General features: G+C 43.0%; 1 protein-coding gene across 5 annotated transcripts in view; it reads left to right on the plus strand.

Moving 5' to 3' along the window:
* Window positions 1-19,777, plus strand: part of DOK5 (docking protein 5) — a 224,556-nt gene that overhangs the window by 53,015 nt on the left and 151,764 nt on the right. For all 5 annotated transcript variants that reach the window (XM_053671366.1, XM_053671367.1, XM_037133681.2 and 2 more), the window contains exon 2: window positions 6,631-6,738. In XM_053671366.1, coding sequence (XP_053527341.1) covers window positions 6,631-6,738 — 108 coding nt within the window. The remainder of the gene's footprint in view (window positions 1-6,630; window positions 6,739-19,777) is intronic.

Genomic DNA, 19,777 nt, shown 5'->3' on the forward strand with positions numbered 1-19,777 from the left:
CATCTGTCACTGTCTGCCATCCCATAATGACAGAGTCACTCCAAGAGCCAGAAAGTTATAACCTTCTCGGTCCCAGAGATCGGCCAGGTCAAATTCTTAAGTTGGGAAAGGAGAAGTGTGTAGACGATGCCAGATGCAGGGACAGTTTGCCTTCTGGGCTCACTTATATCCCCTGTTTCTCCTTGGTTAAGGTCTCCTCCCCTTTTACTTCCAGATTGCATTATTCTGTGCCATTCTCTGTGGCTGTTGGTCTCAAAATAGCAACGGAAGAACCCCAAGACTCTGGGCGGGCAGCTGGCGCCTCTGGCCCAAGTCAGTGGTGGAGGTGGGGCTGTGTGTTCCTAGGGACGTCACCGGTCAGCCCCAGGCAGTTGGGTGGGTGGCGGGAGCCAGACTCCTCTGTGGTCGTAACTAGTAGGAACGAGAGGCTGGTATGGCAGTTCAAGGGGCAAGGGAGGCCAAGCGAAGCTGAGAAGGTGCAGGGGATGCTTCCCGTGTCGTTAGAAATACTTAGCACATTTGGGTTTCTGGACTTTCCTGAAGGGTGATGAATACTTTGTCACTTAAGGACAGAGCGTGTGGAGTTTTTTTAAGTGCAATCACTTCTTGCAGACTGCTATACTACCATGGCATCTGGCGTCCTGGACTAGGGTCTTGGGACCCCAGTTTCAGTGCCAGTGAACTAAAATTCACAAATGCAGCCCTGGCTCAGTCAGCTGAAGCATCATTCAGACACCGAAATGTGATTCCCGCTCAGGGCACCTACCGAGGCTGAGGGATCTGTCCCTGGTCAGGGTGTATACAGGAGGCAAGGGATCTGTGTTTCTCTCTCACACTGATGTGTCTCTCTTTCTGTCTCCATTCCTCTGAGGATTTGAAAAAAAATCACAAATGCAAATGTCACACTGGAAGTAGCTCTGCTGTAAAAGTTGTCGTCCAGATGACAGAGCGTATGGTCACAACTAAATGTCTCTTTTTAGAGTGTGTGAAGAATGCAAATAAACGTCCTACAGGCAGCTTGGTCCCAGCATGCATCTGTGCATCCCTGAGTCCAGCTCTTCTGGGGAGATCCTGGGGTGACAGGGAAAGAGCTTGTTCTCCAGAGCCAGGCAACCCCAGGCTGAAACCTTGGCTCATTTCTACGGGCTTCCGGCCCTTGAGACAGACTTAGTGACCGACCTCATTGTGGCTGTGTTTCCCCCTTGTAAATCAGAGGAGGGGTGGGGGAAGGGAATAATAGCCCCTTAGGGTTGTTGGAAGGGGTAACTGAGGCGCTGCACCCAGCAGGCTGCGCCTTCTGCCCTGCACTGTAGCCCCTGCCAAGGCGCTGGTATTAAAGTCCTGGAGGGGAAGGGGATTTGATTTGTTTAGGAGAGTAGGTGAAAACAAGGTTAGGGCATGAGAAATGAGGCTGCCTTAGCTTGCTGGGGCCGAGGTCATATCTTTAGGGGATAATGCTCAGAAAAGAGGAGAAAGTCGGTGTGCTTACAGAAAGGGGTGCCGGCCAAACGGAAAACAGCCCCTTTCTTCCAAGTGCCCAGCGACTTCCTAGAATAAGGAAGCTATAAAAAGCTAATTATATCCCAGGGCAGAGATGGGATGCTAAACCTCGCCTGTGAGCCTGCTTAGGGAGGCGTCTGTGTTCATGGTAGAGCGGGCATTCCTCCCCGCGGGCAGAGCGACCAGAACAATGGCGGAGGGCCGCAAAGGCATCGGCCAACACTCTAGTATAATTTGATTGAAGTGCAATTTTGACTTGTGGGGAGATGTGGAGCATACAGGGATTTTCCCCCTGGGCCACATTTCTCTTCCTCTTTTTCCCCCCAGGAGGGACATGCCAAACAGAGTGTTATGTTCACCAGCAGGTGACAGTTGAGAAATGTGACTGGAGACCACAGGGTGGCAAATTGTGGCACGTGGCCCTTGCCTGGCCCACTGCCTGGCTTTTAAATAAAGTTTTATCGGAAGATAGCCACACCATGCCCACACACGTGTATTCTATGGCTGCTTTCACGAGTTTAGTGGTTGCTACTAAGACCAACACCATCGGGTACTAAGATATTGGTTATCTGGCTCCTTATGGAAAAAGTTTGCTGACTCTTACGGTAGATCAAAAGACCTAAATGGTCACATCTTAGTTAGCTTTCCTCTTTTCTTGAGCTTACATAGAGGCAGTATATAATTTTCTTTTAACAGGAATTTTGTGATCTGTTTTCTTCATGACTTCCCATGTGCCCTCCGGAAGTTTAATTTGTGACTCTGTCGTTCAGGACATTGGGAGAGACTGCTGACACAGTTAGGACCTCTGAACAAATTCTCAGCTGTTTCAGCTGCTTTTCTGAACTGGAAATCGTGGTGAATTGGCCAGAATATTCTTTGTTAGGAAAAGATGTTCATAAAAAGTGTCAGGCACTTGAAACCAGAGCTAAGCAATGATGAAGGATATCAAGTTTTAAAGAAAGGAAAGACAGTGAAGAAATAGTCAAATCCATTAAGGGGGGTGACAATTTAAGGCTGAAAGTGAGGTGCCATAAAGCCACCACTACGGGTGACAAAAGGCACACTGAAGACCATTTTCATGTACCTAACTCCTAAATCTGGTGGGTGTCCGTCCAGGTTGTCACAACTGGCTGATGAGTTTATCTGTTCTACCTTCCATGGCTGGTGTGGATTGACTCACCCGAATCTGGGGCTTTGAAGATATTCCTAAATCCTCAGGTTCTTGAAATGTGCAATCTCAGATTAGTGGCCATTCATCTTTAGCAGTGTTTCTTACTTTGCTGGAAGGAGCTCTGCTATAAAGTTCACTGTAAAAGTGACATTTGGCAATGTCTGGAGACGGTCTTGGTTGTCAGCTGAATTTGGGGGAGCTTGCTCCTGGGATTTCTGTGGTGGGGGGCTGGCTGTGCTGCTACTAAATGTCCTACAGTGCATAGGACAGTCCCGCCCTGCAACACATGATCTTGCCTACAAGGTCAATAGTGCCAAGACTGCGAACCCCTGATGCGTAGGAGGAGGTGAGATTTCTCAACGTGAGAATTGTTTTGTCATCAAATTCTCTAACAGTATGTTTATTATTGGATTGCCTATTCTTTATGGCCATTGAAATTCCTGTTTGCTCTTGTGGCTAGGAGAGAAGTTTCCTCCTTTAATTAAAAAAATTAGTTAAAAAAGTTTATGGGAAGTTGTTAATAAAAAATAGTATAGATGGTATGCAGATATGTTGTTTAAAATATGGAGGAGATGGTTCAATGGATGAGTTTTAAGAAAAGTACTGTCCTAAACTGTTCAGTGAATGTCATTCTCAATGTGGCTTCCTTTTCACCTTTTAACAACGTCACTGTTAACCCAGCTAGTTTCACACCTTCCCACGGTCAGGGTCCTGAGTCCTCCCCTGTTTCATTTTCTCTAAACAGTACTGAGATACTTCTGGCATGTTTTTAATCCTTTGGCGCTACATGGCTTTCCTTGTGTTCTCAGGACAGAAAGTGCACAGCGGTGGAAATGGGGAGTTGACTCTGCTGAGCAGATGAGAGTTTCACCCTCCGTGTGTCTCTCAAACTCCAGACGGCCACCCACCCTGCCACGGAGGCCACTGATTGGAAAGCACACCCCTCACAGGCCCTCATTCTGGAGCATTGGCTGGGGACCTCTTTGTGGGCAGTCCCAATGGGAAGCACTGTATTGTCTGAAAGTCCTTATGCATATTTATGGCTTGGCTTGCAAATTGCAAACGAGAATACTTGGGGAATGAGTTCAAGAGCAAATTTGTCTGGCTGCACCCCAAGAGGCCCTGGTTCAGTAGACCTTGGCTCCTCTCTAGGAATATGCACACTTAACAATGACTGGGAGCGATGTGGGCCAACTGTGAGAGCCGACCAGTTTGCTTTAATCTATTCCATGTTGACTTCCTAGCCAATAGTTCCAAGCAGTGTTGCATGTGAATTTGCATGGTATTTGTGTTTGCAGTTATTTGATTATAACATTGCACCTTTCCCCCTACTGCTTAATAAAAACAAAAGAAAAACAAGAAAAGGGAGAACCAAAAATCCCCCAAGCTTCATACAGACGGATTAGATGGCAGTCATTAGACACGCTGAAATGGAGGGATCTTCAGCTTGTGTTTAACAGCCTTTGGACATGACCTAAATAAATACTGGTTCAATTGTAAAGAAAATGAACATCAACAGAAAGAGTTAGAAATGCTACCCTTCAAGAGTGGGTCTGAAAGTTGAGGCATAATTAGCAAATTTTAACTGTCTAACTTGGTGACTATAATTTTCTTCAGTAATGGTGTATTTCTTGCATACGTTTGGCACGCTCAATTTCTAACGTGTTTTCTGGGCCGCATACAAAAGAAAGTGGTTGCCAATCACAGAACGACAGTGAGAAACCTATTTTCTACACCTTTCATTTGAACAATCCGAGTGACAGTTATTCTCACTGTAACTACAGTAATCCTGTGGTTGTCAAGTTTTAAGGGAGCCAGGTGTCTTCATCTGCTATTCAGACATAAGTGAGAAGTTGGGGAGACTTCTATTTGCCAACCACAGCCCCGAGAACATTCATTTTCATGGCTGACTCTCCATCCTGGAAGGGATGCTTGAACTCTTTCCAATGATTCTTGTAAGTTGAGTTCTTACAGTTACTTAGCGTATGCGGTTACTTAGACTGAGGTCTCACGTAGGAGCAGTAGGACCGTGAAGCGTGTAGATGGCTGTCATTTTAAGATCTTGGGTAAATATCTCGACATTTTTTCCATTAAAACAATTTTAAGTGCTTTGTTTTGAAGTAATTATAGATTCACATTCGGTTATAAGAAATATCGCATAGAGATTCTGTACTTTTTTACCCAGTTTCCCTGGTGATAACATCTTTGAGGTTACAGTGCTATATTATAACCAAGATATTGGCATCAATACTGTCAAAATACAGGCCAATTTGTCACCGCAAGGATTCCCTGTGTTACCTTTATAGACACACCTTCCTGCCCACCCCCATCCCTACCTGACAACCACTAACTGCTTCCTATAGTTTTGTCATTTCAAGAATGCTATAAATGAAGTTATATAGTATGTAACCTTTTGGGTTTGTTTTTTTTCACCACTCAATATAATTCTCTAAAGGCTCATTCAAACTGTTGCAGTATTAATAGTTCATTCGTTTACATAGCTAAGTAATATTGCGTGATAGGGATTTTTGCTTAGCCAGTTCCCCATTGAAGGACATGTTGGTTGCTTCCAGTTTTGTGCTGATAGAAATGAAGCTGGTCTGAGCATTCGCTCTCAAATTTATTTTGTTTGCGTTTCTCTGGGGTTGATTCCTGAGAATGCAACTGCTGCCTGTGTTGCTTGTTTAGATTTTGGAAGAAATTGCCAAACTGTTTCAGAGTGGCTGTACCAGTTGACATGTCCGCCAGCGAGGTATGAGGGGTCTGATTTCTGTGTACCCCATCAGCCTTTGGTGCCGCTATTATTGTTATTCTTGTTTATTTTAGCCAATTGGATTGGTGTGTAATGATGTCTCGTTGTGGTTTTAATTAACATTTCCCTGACGGCTAAAGACGTCAAACATCTTTCCATGAGCTACTCAGTCATCTGTGTCTTCTTTTCACTGAAATGTCTGTTTATGTCTCTTTTGGTCCATTTTGTAATTGGATTGTTTCTTTACTGTTGGGATTTGAGAAATCTTTGTATATTCTAGATACGAATCCTTTGTCGAATAACGAGGCTTGCAAATATTTTCTCCCAGTCTGTAGCTCTCTTCTCGTCCTCTTAACAGGTTTTCATGTAGCCAGTGTTGTAAGTTCTGATGACGGACCCAAGTTGGCAGGTTTTCTTTTATGGACTATGCTTTTGGCATGAAGTGTAAGAACTCTTCGTCCAGACCATAATCCCAAATATTTTCTCCTTTTTGCCCCTGAAAGTTTTATGGTTTCGTTTTATATTGAAGTCCATTTTGAGTTAAATATACATAAGGTAGGTGTTTCTGGTTAAAGCGTTTGTTTTTCCCTCATGGGTGTTCAATGATTCCAGCATCATTAGTTTAAGAGCCTGCTCCTTCTCCATTTAATGACCTCTCCGTTTTTGTCTCTATGGCATAGCCCTTGATAAATCGGTGACTATGCAAAATGAAAGCCAAACAGTTGATTTTAATTGCTATGTTATTGTACCGATGCCTCTGGATATTTCAGAATTGACATGCAGAGACTATCTCTGCCTCAGACTGCCAAGGAAGCCTTTAGAATGTCTCGGACCTGGGGCTCCCAGATGTAATTGCATTTGAAAGCAGAGCATGTGCCATGAAGGCCCGTATTATTCGAAATGATTTGAGGTTTTTGTCTCTGGGACTTTTTGTCAGATATTCCTACCAATAGTGTTATCAAAACATGAAGAAATTTGCCTTCAAATTATTTTGTTTTCATTTCAGTAATTGTCAGAATGACATAATACACTCCTGTGGAAACACTTTTGGTTTTTTCAATTTCATTTCCCCAGGCACCATCACCGTTATGGCTGCTGAATGTTTCTCAGGTGAAACTATCAAAAGGAAAACATTTACATGCAAATGTCATTACATCATATCTGAGTGAGTAGTGAAGCTGAACGCAGTTTTCATACTTTCTTTCAGATTTATCAGCGATGCTGGTTAGTATTCAAGAAAGCCTCCAGCAAAGGTCCAAAGAGACTGGAGAAATTTTCCGATGAACGAGCTGCGTATTTTAGGTGTTATCATAAGGTAAGACTCCCTTGCTCTAGCTTTCCAGAAATCTCTTTATCGGTGGGCAACCCAAGTTCATTGAGTCTGGAAACCTGTCTAGATTCTTTGACCAAAGCACAAATCTTTCTTTTTCAAAGCACAAAACATCTCTAAAATAATATCTACATGCTCATTGTTTAAAATAATTGGCCACTAGCATTCACAGTGGCACGGATGGAACTGGAGAGCATTATGCTAAATGAAATAAGTGACAGACAAACACCATATGAACTCACCTATGAGTGGAACCTAATCAACAAAACAAATAAGCAAGCAAAATAGAGCCAGAGACACTGAGATAAAGAACAAACTGACAGTAATGAGAGGGGACGGGGAGGGTGATAACAGGGGAAAGTATTGTCAAGGAACATGTATAAAGGACGCATGGACAAAGCCAAAGGGGGGATGGATGGAAGGCAGGGCAGGGAGAGAGTGGTGGGGGTAAAATGGAGGCAACTGTACTTGAGCAATAGTTAAAAATGCAAAATATAATCATAATAATTGCCTAATGTAAAGTCATGTTAGTGGTATCCTACTATTTGTTGTTTTCCAATCTCTAGTGTAAGAACTTACTGTGTTGTTTTGTAAGTTTTCAAGTTGCACAGTAGACCCTATTCCAACATCAAAGCCCCTAGAGGATAAGGACTGGATCACGTGGAACCTAGCACAGTGCCCAGGTGCAAAATAGATCTTCACGCAGAGCTTGGCAAGAGGAGGCTGGAGTGGGGGCTGGGAGGAAGCTGGAAAACGGGGGATTGGTGGAGGAGGCGGGAGTACCACTTAGTTTATTTCTCTAAATTTGACGACTAAGTTTCATTCAGATTTCCAGTTTCCTCACTAAAAATAGTCATTGTGTGTTACCAGGCATCATTCAAGAGTAGACAGTTCAGGTCAATACAAGGTGTACTTACTAATTGGATCCACAGATTAGCCACATCTCTCCCTCTATATGGTAGTGTTTTCATGGTCTTTGTTATTGGGCAGCCCATGTATTTTCTATTTTCATGAAAATGTGGGAAAGGCCATGGGTAACACCTCTTTTCCCAAGTCTCTGGCTATTCCTGTATTGGGAAAATACTACTCTTTTGACTATGGAGGGACCATGCTTATGGTCATGATAGAACATTTTCATTGTTTTGGGTTTTCCATACTGAAGATTCTTACCTGCATTTGGTGAGAATTTACCAGGGGGCTACTTGCCATTTATGTACAACTGGTAGACCCAGGAGCACAGAAACGTGGCTAAGTGAGGGAAAGTGGATAATCTCTCCTTTCATGCAAATTCTCCAACAGTGGTGACTTTGCAGCATCTTATTAAGGACCCATGTTGACACCTTCGTTTATACAATAAGTTACTATGGCAATTTTTTTATAGCAGTCTCTTGTTCTGTCTGGTCCTTGTGCATGGCACTTTCTTGTTTCGGTAGAATCCCACATACATCTGGAAATACCTGATTCTTTACTGTCCCCTTCACCTACCTTTCAGAAAGTAGAAAAGTGAAGAAATAGGCTTTACCTGCAGACCTATACGTACTTGAGGGAAGAGGACAAGCAAGGAATACTTTACAGAAACTCACAAACCCAGTCCCCCAGCCGATGGTGTTGGCTCTGTGTTCAGTAGGCGTAGAGACTCTGAACACTTCTTGAAACCTTGGCTGCTACTGCTGTGGGCCAGGCCCCCAGGCTGCCCAGTTCTCAGCCCTGCAGACTCCGTCACATCCTGTGTCCATCACACGGTGATAGTCCAGCTCTCAGCCCTCAGCCGGGTCCTTGTAGTGGACACCACACACACATGATTTCACTCCCCGTGGCCTGTTTCACTTAATCTGGGTCGTTTCCCAAATTGTCTTCACTAGGCTACAGACACCCTGGGCTCCGGGCTTCCCACAGGGTCTGTCGACTACATCCTACTTTGGACTTGTTTTAACTCTTTCCTTGGAATCCTGTCTGGAAAAATACTCCCATAGGTCATTTCCTTCCTTTGCTCAAGTCATTGCTTAAGTTTTTCTCACAAAGTGAAGCCATTTCTTGACCCCATTATTTTAAATGGAACCCTTTGCCACCTCCCCCACCCCAACTCCCTTTACTTTCCTCTTTTACACTTAGGTATTTACTCGGTTGTTTCTTAATCGTGTTTGCTCCAGGACCGCCATACGGTAAGGCCCCTAAGGGCGGAGATTTTTTTAGGGCAGACGAGGGGTGTAGGTGTGGTTCTGTATTAGTTATTAGTACCTAACACATAGTATGCACTTTTTATGGTATTCATTGGGCTGCAATGAATATTATCAGTAGAAGACATGGAATACATATGGATATCTTTGTTTCAAACTTCTGCTTAGCTTGCCAGAGAAAATCTGTACCTGAGACATGTAAAGCCAGGAAAAGGAGTTTTTGGTTTGGAGGAAATGGGGGAGTGAGGATGGGGGCAGAAAAATCCAGGATTGGGAAGTTTTCTGGGGACGGACTCCAAGGAAGTCCAAGTGTATTGAAAGATCCCCCTTGAACATGAACCAAGCAAGGGGAGATGGAGGACAAACTTGCCCTGTTTCTGACTTCTCCCTCCTGGCTGTGGAATTTAATATGTAAATCTTTGAGGAACATGGTAAGCCAATTCTCTTTCATCTCTAATAATCATTAACCAAAGTTCAAAGCATGAGAACGGAAGAATTATCTACATTAAGCCTCCAAGCCCTTGATGAGTTCCTGTAGCCCATTCATCCTTCTTATTCTTTTAGATCTGATACATTTCGTGTTAATCTCTTGGGGCACACAAAAAGCGGGAGTAACTCTTGAGATATGCATTTTTAAAATCTAAATGCTGTGTAATTTATGAATCTTGATAATAAAACCCTGAGGTTGTAAGTAGCATGCCGTGACCAGATTTCAGAGTGTGTTTGACCACAGATAAAGCCATTTCCAAAATAAATGAGGGCTTGTACCTTATGCTGTTTGGTGGCGTGACTTCAGTGGACATATCTGTCCTGTAGGGAATCTGTAGCCGTTATGAGAATACAGTGCTTCTTTCATTTCATTTTTTAAAGATATTATTAAGGAAAAAAATGCCAGTTTTGCCTATCTGATCCTTTGTAGAAGTGTTAAAAACAAGAACCTGGCTGTAGAATTTTGAAAGTCGGTGCCTTCCTCAGGGCCCATGTAGCCAGCAGTGCTCTCGTGTACACACTGGAAAATAAAGTACATGAATAATGCACACACAGAACAAGTCATTTTTTATTTCTTCGCCTCCTGCATGAAGCGCCCCCAAGCGCTCGCGGCTGGCTGGCTGGCGGAGATGCCCATGGATGTGATGGACTGCAATCGCAGCTGTGTTACCCGTTCAGTGACGTGACCTGCACAGTCCCTTCCGGTTAAGCACAAGCCCACTGTTTTCATTCAGGAAATCGAAGGTGTTTGCAATCACCGGAAGGGGGCGTGCTGGGCCCAGATGCAGGAGAGCTGCTCTCTAATCCTGGCTTTGCTGCTCTGCGCATCCTGCACACGGTTTACCTTCTGTGTCAAGGTGACCTCCAAGGCCACTCACTTTGTGGCTCCTCCATCATCATTTCAGGGTTCGATTCGCCTTGGGCCAGCGGGATGAATCCAGCAGTTACTCAAACCTACTGTTTCCCAAAACAAGCGTGAGCATGAGCACGAGCACGAGCGAGTGCGGCAAAGGGGAATTCTGGGAAGACTAGGGTTCTGTGGTCAGAGTTTGGGAACGGCAGCTTTTCCATCCCATTTCTGGGGATCCTAATCCGTGGTAATTTATAGAGGCTCTAGGGAGTTCTACTGTTAGGGTTTGACCCATTTTTTTAACCAGATTTTTTTCTTTTTACTATCGTGTTTGACAGGTTTTTAAATAAAGTTTAAGAACTAGTGTTTTTTGTGGCTGTACACATTTTCTCCCATTCCCTAGCTTATCTTTTCATTCTTTTAACAGGGTCTTTTTGGGAAAAAAGTTTGAATTTTGATGTGGTCTCTTTTGGGGATTTATACTCCCATGGGTCACACTTTTGGTGTCAAGTCTCAGCATGCTTTGCCCTGCCTTGGATTCTGAACATTTTCTCCCAGTTTTGTGGTTTGAAAGCTTTTAAATGTTTTATGGTTTTTAAGTGTTGCGTTTAAGTCCATGATCATTTTGCGTTTCATTTTTTGTGTAAGGTGTGAGATGTGGATTGAGTTTCATTCTTTTTACTGATGGCTGTGTAATCACTCCAATGCCATTTGTTGAGTTTTCTTTCCCCATTGAATTGCTTTTGTCAAGAATCATTTGCATATTTTAGCATGGGCCTATCCCTAGATTCTCTCTTCTTTTCCATTGAGGTCTGTATCTAATATCTCTACTAATGTTATTATTTTGTCTGTTGCAGATATAATCCTTAATAGTTGGTAGAATGATTTTCTCCACTTTATTCTTTTTTTAAAACTTTGTTTTAGCTCTACTAGTGCCTTCCTATAAGATTCTACGATAAACTTATTAGGATTTTTTAAGAGAACTGCAGTAAACCTATGGATCACATCGTGGGGAAAGTGACATGTTTTCTCTGCTGAGTTTCTCAGTTCCTGGACGTGGCGTGATATTCCGTTCATTTGAGTCCTTCCTTGAGTTCTTGCATCAGCATTTGTAATATTCAGTCTCCACATCCTGTGCACATTTTGCTGAGTTTATACCTAATTGTTTCATTTAATTTGGATTAAATTGAAAGCCTTTTGGGTTAAGTACTTGACTTGTATAAGTCATTTTTGACCTATAATGTGATTAAAGCAACCATCTAGTTTAAATTATTTTTTCAATCCCTCCCTTATTTGACCAGTCATCTGAAATGGTTGGTTTCCCTTGCCTTTTGGGAAGAGACTCAGGTTTTTAAAGGTTTATGAAAATGTAATCCTTTTATTCTGTCACTAGTGTGTAAGTTTGTTTGACTTAGTTATATTTATAAGAAACACACACACAGAGTAGCAAAGTAAGAACAAGACAAAAGCAAACTTCACCGGCAAAGTTCATTGATTGCAAATATGTCCTCCTTCATTTACAGTTATTTCTTACATGAATTTCTTAAGAGCATAAATCTCTCAGTCTTGTTCTGCATTATTTTATATTTGTGTGGAAACATTTGAATGTAATCCAAGTCCTCACAGAAGCTCTCTTTAAATGATTCCAAAAGAAAAAGAGTTTTTTTTCCCAAGTTAGTGAAAAATCACTCAGTAGTTGTTCTACTCTGAGAGACATCACGGATTGTGGTTGGCCCAGCGAGCTGCGGGTCAAGGCTTCTGTCAACAAAGAATGGACATCCGTTCACCTTCCTTTAAAATATTTTGCAGGTTCCTTTCTCTCTCTTTTTTTCTTTTTTTGTTTTGCTCTTCACTCTTCTTATCCTTTGATTTGCAAACATCAGACATGCTCTGAAGCGTGTTGGACTAAAATGAGAGAAGATCATGACCCTGGTCCCCGTTCTCAGGAAAACAATGGCGTCAGGCCGATGCACATTTTCAGACTGTTTTCTCCGTCTGTACAAATGAAAACGTGGTCTCTCCCATCTAGAGAACTATTTTTAGAGCAAGAATGGAGAAATTCATTACATACTGTATGTACTTATTTAAGGAGAGCATAATTACAGACGTCCCCAGGGCACTGGGGGTGAGTCTGGAGTTCTGTGACTTTGGGTAGCAGTTCCGTTCAGAGTCAAAGTGTCGTGGTTCCTGAGATACATTGAATGGCCACGGTGATTACACCAGTCCCCTTCGCTCACTCTTTGACTGTAAGTCTAAGTCAATAATTAGTGGTGTATTGATGACACCTCATTAATGTAGCAGTTCTAGAGTGACCTTTAACATTGGCATACACCTTCACCTGTTAAAAAATACCCAAATCAGTAGGCAAAATGTTTCCAGTTCTTTGTTAACACACATTTTATTACAGTGAAAAACGTGTGCATCTGTCTGTATGTGTCCGTGTTCATCTTTTTTGGAAGAAAAAGCCTGAGAAGTGAGATTGGAGGCTTTTATCCCTACACTTTAAATTTTTTTGTAACTACTACCAAATTGTATCCAGAAAGGTGACACAAAATCACACCCCCAGCGACGGCTTAGGAAAGTCCCCTTTGCCCCAGATTCCATTCTCTGCATAAATTTCAGGTGCAGACTTTTCAGTTTAAATGCTGCTGGGGTTTTTTTTGGTGTGTGTGGCTTTTTATTTTTAAGGAAGACACAATGAATGGATGATGTAAGTTACTTCACATGGGCAAATAAAGACCCACTCTTAAGGGAGACAGTTCAAATTTGTGACTCAGACAGGCACTAGTCCAGTTTATTTTAAGTGACCAAGGGCATGTGGATATTTTGGGAAAGAATGGAACCATCTATCTGGGGGTTGGGATGTCACTGTCTAGACTGGTTCTTTCTTAAGAAATCCTTTATAAAAGATTTGCTCAGACTGCTGGGTCCGGGGTCCTGAGGGGGGGCTCATGAAGAGGAATGTTTTGTGGTGACAACTGGCGAGGAGACCTGAGTGTGTCTCATTTGCCTGTCCCTGCTTGCTGGCACTGTGTCTTAAAACCAGTGGTACTAGTGTTCTTGGGAAAGACAATATGGAAACATTTAAAGCTCTGGAGCACAATGTAAGAAATCTTCTGGAAATTTTAACAGAAATGCTTATTAGGGCATTTGTGAGTACTCTGAGATTTCAACACAGAATAACATAAAAAACAAGTGTTGCAACAAAAACAATACTAGTAAGAATAGTGTCATTGATTATTTATTTTATTACTTGAGGAAACATTATGGACCCCTACATAGATTGCTTTCATATTACTTTTATTTTCAAAGACAACCTACAAAAGTTAAAGGGGCTTGTGCGTCCTCATTTTCAGCAGGGTAATGGCTTTATTTAAAAACAAAGAATAAAGCAATTGGAAGCTTCCTCAAAGCTTTGCAATTTGCATATACAAAGCGAATTGCTCACTTAATTCATTCAGTCCCATAAGAGGCAAATAATTAGGATACAGCCTACAAAAAAAGCAAGACAGCAAATTGCCTTTTTAGGTAGCGGTCTCATTTTCACTGTGTAAATATAAATAAATCATCATCTGTATGTTACTATAAGCAAAAGAAGGAGAAAACTTGGAAATCCAATCCTTGTTTCCTTAAGTGGATTTTGACTTTGCAGCACACCAGAAACATACTTAAAATTCCCCCACAATGCCTACTAATTGCATAATTCTGACAGGAATGTACCAGTTACTCAAGGGAATGTATTTTTTAAAAAATTTGATTGTCTTAATCTTCTCTTGGTACACCAGAGGAAATTTAACAGTCTCTCTATCTAGTTACAAAATAATCCATTTAGAAAATTGAATTGTGTAATTTGTAATTGTTTTCTGAGTTGTTAATGCAGAACTATATCGATAGCAAATTAAAGTTTTAAAGTATGGCTGCTTTGTTAATCACTGGCTGTTAAACATTTATGTCAATTAATATTATCACTTATGATGAATAAGACATCTGGAATATGGCTTTAAACAGCCAAAATAATTTGACGGTCCTTATTTGGGTGTTCCTAATTGGATGGCATACTTAAAGATTTATCAGAAATTTTGGAGAGTGTTGAATATTTTTTCTTTGATGAAGTCATAAGACTTGGTATTTTTGATAATCAGAAAACTAGAAACCAGGAACTGCATAGTAATTAAGTAACTCTTAAATCTCTCTCTGTCTTTCTATTCCTCCAGTTGCAACCCAGGCTGTAGTCGCAATCCACCAACTGCCTGGTTGTCTGCTGGCCTCTAGACCTCATCTCTGTCCTCAGATCAGGTTCCCAATCCTCCCCAAGGTTAAGGCCACCATGGATGGCCAAGCCAGCTGTTCACTGCTTAACTCCAGGGGGCGCCACTATCATCAATTCCACGTCACAGTCACTCTGTAGTTCCATAATGCATCGGCCTGTCCAGTCTCCATTTTTATTGGATCCGGGATTCTCAACCCCAACGCTATTAACATTTTGATTGTGGGGGGCTGTCCTGTGCACCACAGGATGTTTAGCAGCATCTCTGGCCCCTATCCAGTGGATTCCAGTAGCACTCCCAGTTGTGACAACCTAGCCTGTCTCTAGACATTGCTACTATTACCTGTGCAGAGGAGAGGGGTGCGGAAATATGTCCCAGGTTGCGAACCACTTGCTCTATAAAAAAGTCTTTCTAAAACACAGATGTGGCCCTTTTATTTATCTGCTTAAAACCCTTCAGTGTATGCTCCTTGGACTTCCTGAGTCACACTGGACTCCCGGTGGTGGCGCTAGCCCTTTAGGAGCTGGTCCTGGCTCACCTGCTCTGTGTTTTATCTCACAAACTGCAGTTCCATGGTTGTGCATTGTGGTTCCCTTTGCCTAGAAATTCGTCTTTCAGTCTCACAAGCCCCTGAGTGTCCTTCATGAAGGACCTGAGGAATAACAAGGCCTGACCCAGGAGTGGCTGCCTCTCGCCTTTTCTGTGTGTTCATCTGGTGGTTGATTTGGTGGTTCAGTGGAGGGTAGTCAGGCTACCTATGTTTGACCCCAGTCCACCTGTTGGCCAGCTGCGGGAACTAATGAACCGCTGGAAGCCTCAGCATTCTTGCATGTACTGCGGGCACAGACAAGCAGCAGTCATGAGAAATGTGAAAAACTAAATAACGGGATTGCTATGAAGTGCACAGAACCCCACATCTGGCACATAAGTAAGAGTCTGCCTGCCTGGAGTTGTATCCTGCCTCTGCTCCTGTTTGGGATTTGTCCAGCCCTGGGCACCGGACTGGCATTGCTGCGCTGTGGCCTCCTTATCAATGCAGGAGAACATGTAACATGAGTTCACTGAGGGTCTGCGTGGTGTGAGGTGCCATTCTGGGCCCTAGAGAGTCTGGGAAGGGACGGAGAAGAAGGAAATCCATATGTAAATATCCGGTCTGTCATCAGCGTGACTGCTCAGTGCCAAGGAGAAAGTTAAAGCAGGTGAGAAGTATGGGATGAGGATGCGGCCGTTTCACGGGACATGCTCTGGGATGGTGTCAGTGAGAGGCGAATCTGTGACCAGCTGAGCGTGGCAGTGGCTGGAGGAAGAGTGTTTCTAGACAATAGAAGGGGACACACAGAGAAATGTTGCTTCCTGGGACCAAGAGACCACATAAAGGAAATGGACGTCATTTTGGCTTTTAAGATGAAACCATAAATTGGGCACTGCCTTTATTTCAGGAGAGGTGTCCCTTCAGTGTAGTGACCGATAATAGTATTTCAGTAGGCTGTATTTGCAGAGAGGTGGGTAGGAACACTCCAGAGTTGCCAAAGAGCGGTCCAGCTGATGAGCAGGACCTGTATGGAGATGTCGGTGTGCAGATTTCTTTCTTCCAGCTGTTGAGAGAAACCCGTTTCTCTCCGAGGAACTCAGAGTGTGTGGGAGGAACGCACGGCTGTGATGTGTCTTGAGAAAAGTGAACCCAAGTTTGTTCAGATTGATTTTCAAGCAGGGCCATCCAACCAGATCAACCTGCCAAAGCCAAGAGCACATCACCAGTCAAGTGGCCTTCTGTCCTCTCCATGTTGGTCTGGGAAGGGCCAACCGTCCCCGTCTGCCTCTAGTCTCTGTGCGAGGGACGCTGTCTCGCTGCAAGGGGGAGGGTTGGGAGGCCCCGGTAAGATGCTATGCAGGTGCTTCCCAAAAGCTTCAGAAGCAAAGAGTCGCCAATAACCCTTCTCCACAGGCTCCAGAAGTATAACTTAAATGGACCCCCAGATTCACCTGGGCATGGTGTTCTTCAGATCCTAACCAACTAGTTAGAACTTGCAGTGATAACAGCTACCTGGCTGTCCCTGCCGACATGGCCGTGAAGGGACTGATGGTAATGCAGTCACAGTGACATGGCTTCCTTCTCGGGTGAGCTGCTCAGTTGTCCACAACAGCTCACCGATGGACAGATCCATGTTAAAACCAAGGACAAGGATGGCGGAATGCATATGGGTGTATGGTGGGCACTTACACCAGCTAAACAGACAGTAAATTCTATAAAGTTGACCTGCTCGCCTGATTCCATGCTGTAGCTACACATTTTGAAGTAGTGCAAAATAATAGTGGTTCTAGTAATATCTGTGATCTGTGTTTCCAGATTATTTCCGTAAAAAGCAGTATGGGCGGGAGCAGTGAAAGTATCTTGTATTTATCTTGAATCTGTCAATCATGCTTGTTTGGGCTCAGGGCGACAAACCAATGGGATTAAAAAGATTAGTACTTTGCAGGAAAGAGTCTTCCCTGGATGCTGAGACATTTCCCTGAAAGATGGCTGGGGAACAGGGTATTCACAGGACACCAGACTATCATCGAAAAACCAATAGAAGAACTGCTACTTTGTGATGGAGAGAAATGGCGGCCACCTCCCAGGGATCCGACAGAGCCTCACTCATACAGGGACGTTCAGACACGATGAGCCTTCTGAAATGAGGCAGTGTGAAGCCCTCGGGTTCTCTGACAAAGGGTTCTTAACAAAAATGTTACCCGAATCTCACCAAGCCTTTCCTAGAAAATTCCACCTCAGAAGAAGTGCTGGGAATAGAAAAGTTAAGGGCACCGTGGGAAAGCAAACATCTGGAACGTGGAACAGTTGACCGACGTCATCTTCTCGAAATGGTAGTGCCATTTGCAAGAGGTGGGGGCCCATCCAAGTTCAAAGTGGCTCAGATACAAGAAGACATGCAATGTCTGCATCATCATTGGACTCTGGATCGGTGACTGCGGAGGGTGTGGGCCCAGCTTGGAAAGCCACGTGGGGACTTTTGGGGAACTTTGAACAGGGGATGGACATGAGATGACACACGGAATTCTTCCCTGTTAGCTCTGAAAAATGACACTGCAATATTAAGAACCTTGTTCTTTGTGAGCAATGTTTGCAGAAGCTGTGTCTATGCCTGCAATTTTCTTTCCAGTAATTCAACTAAAACCAAATGCGTAGGCACGTAAGCATGGACACATGCCAGTGCTCACGTGTGTATATGCTTAGAGAGAGGAAGCAGATAAAATAAAGTTGGCAAAATGTTCCTAATGGTCTGTCCTAGGTGCTTGGTGCACGTTGTACCACTGTCCCTCCGCAGATTTGTGCCAGGACCCCACCCCCCCCAGATACTGAAATCCGCACAAGTCCCTTATGTAAAATGGTGCAGTACAGTATTATACCTCCAGCTTTTCTGTTTGAGAATCTTCAAAATAAAAGGAAAAGAAAGGTCATGGAAAGGAAAAGGACAAACTCAAAGCTCCTGGAGCAACAAGCAGAGGGAGGGGGAAAAAAAAGAAAATCCAAAGTTTTTGCTTAAAAAAATGAAGAATAAAGGAATCAGAATAAAAGAAGACTGAAATAATTGTCAAAAATGTCAATCTAAAAATTAATTTCAGTTGACTGAACCCCTGTATTAAAAGACAGTGGCTTAGATTGGATAGTATTATACTCCAACAATATATTTCTTAAAACCAGGCAATACGTTTTTCTGCGAGAGATTTATCTCCGTGAAAGCAAACACAGAGTTTAATGAAAATGTGGTCACCCACACAGTTGTATACTTGCTGCTCAGATGCCAAGACGTATTAAATATGAATCTTACAACCATGGGTTGGGTGAAGGAGTCCAGACACAGAAGAATACATACAATATGATTCCATTTATACGAAGGTTTGTATAAAGGCGGGAGTAACCAATGGTGATGAAGGTCGGAGTAGTGGATTTATCTGTGGGTGGTACTGACCCACTGAGTGGTGGTTTTGACCGAAATGTCTCCTTTGTCCATCTGGGTGGTGGCTACACAGGTGTGTACACAGGTCAAGGGTTCTGGCCTGTAGCCTTGAGATTTCTGTCCTTCACTGTATGTTCTTGACCCCGACTATCTGATATTTAGATTCCTGTGCTGGGTGTCCCAAGCAGAATTTCACTAGAGCAGAATTCTGGGTATAAACCACAGTGCCACGTGTACCCAGATAAAAGCAGATACTTTGTGGAAAGCTGGATCTTCTTCGACATTTTTAAAAGATTTTATTTATTTATTTTTTAGAGAGAGGGGAAGTGAGAGAGAGGAAGAGACATATCATGTGTGAGAGAAACATCAATCCGTTGCCTCTTGCACACTCCCACCTGGGGACCTGGCCTGCAACCCAGGCATGTACCCTGACTGGGAATTGAACCTGCAGCCTTTTCGTTTGCAGGCTGGCACTCAATCCACTGAGCCACACCAGCCAGGGCTCTTCAACATTTAAAGGTCCAAGTAGAAAAGATGGTTTTAGTTCAGATGATCTTTTATTTTTTTGAGTTGACTACTTTATTTTTACTTAGGAACTAAGATTTGCCTTCCTTATTTCCCCCTCTCTTTCACCTTTAAAGATGTGGTTTACAATGGGCAGCAATATCTTTGATGTGTTTGTCTCCACAATCACTGACATTTTTACTTCTCTTCATTTGTCCCCTTATTCACCCAGTCATTTATTCATTCATTTTTTTTAGTATTTTTACTAAAAAACACATAGACACATATTTTAAGGAGCACATGTCATGGAGTGTAGTATTAGGAAAAATATACACAGAGAGAAATCCAGAAGTTCTAGTTTTAAGCGTGGCTCCGCCCATCCCTGCACTCTGTGAAATTATAATGGTTTCTTCTCTCATTCTCACTATTCATCCTTGTAACGGGATTAATAACAGTACCAGGTATGCTACAGCAGCACCCTGAGGATTCAGGACCATATTGTAACCATCCAACATTCTGTAGTTGATGGAAGTGCATGTGCTTCCTTCCAGAGAAATGGATTTATATCTATTACTGTTGAGCAAAGGGGTGGGTGGGACCGGTTCCCTCATTTAATGAGATTGGCTCTAATTCAGTTTAATGAGACACTGTATGATTTCCTTTGAAAAGTTAAAACAAAACAAAACAAAACGATTCAACTGCTCAAATAAAACTGATAACCAGTGTTCTAGTGTGTTCTTTTGTATTTGGCTAGGAAAGCTGGTCTCCTTGATGCTG

This window comes from Artibeus jamaicensis, unplaced genomic scaffold (genome assembly GCF_021234435.1).
Source record: "Artibeus jamaicensis isolate MK-2021 breed Jamaican fruit bat unplaced genomic scaffold, CSHL_Jam_final contig_685, whole genome shotgun sequence".
Lineage (NCBI taxonomy): Eukaryota > Metazoa > Chordata > Mammalia > Chiroptera > Phyllostomidae > Artibeus > Artibeus jamaicensis.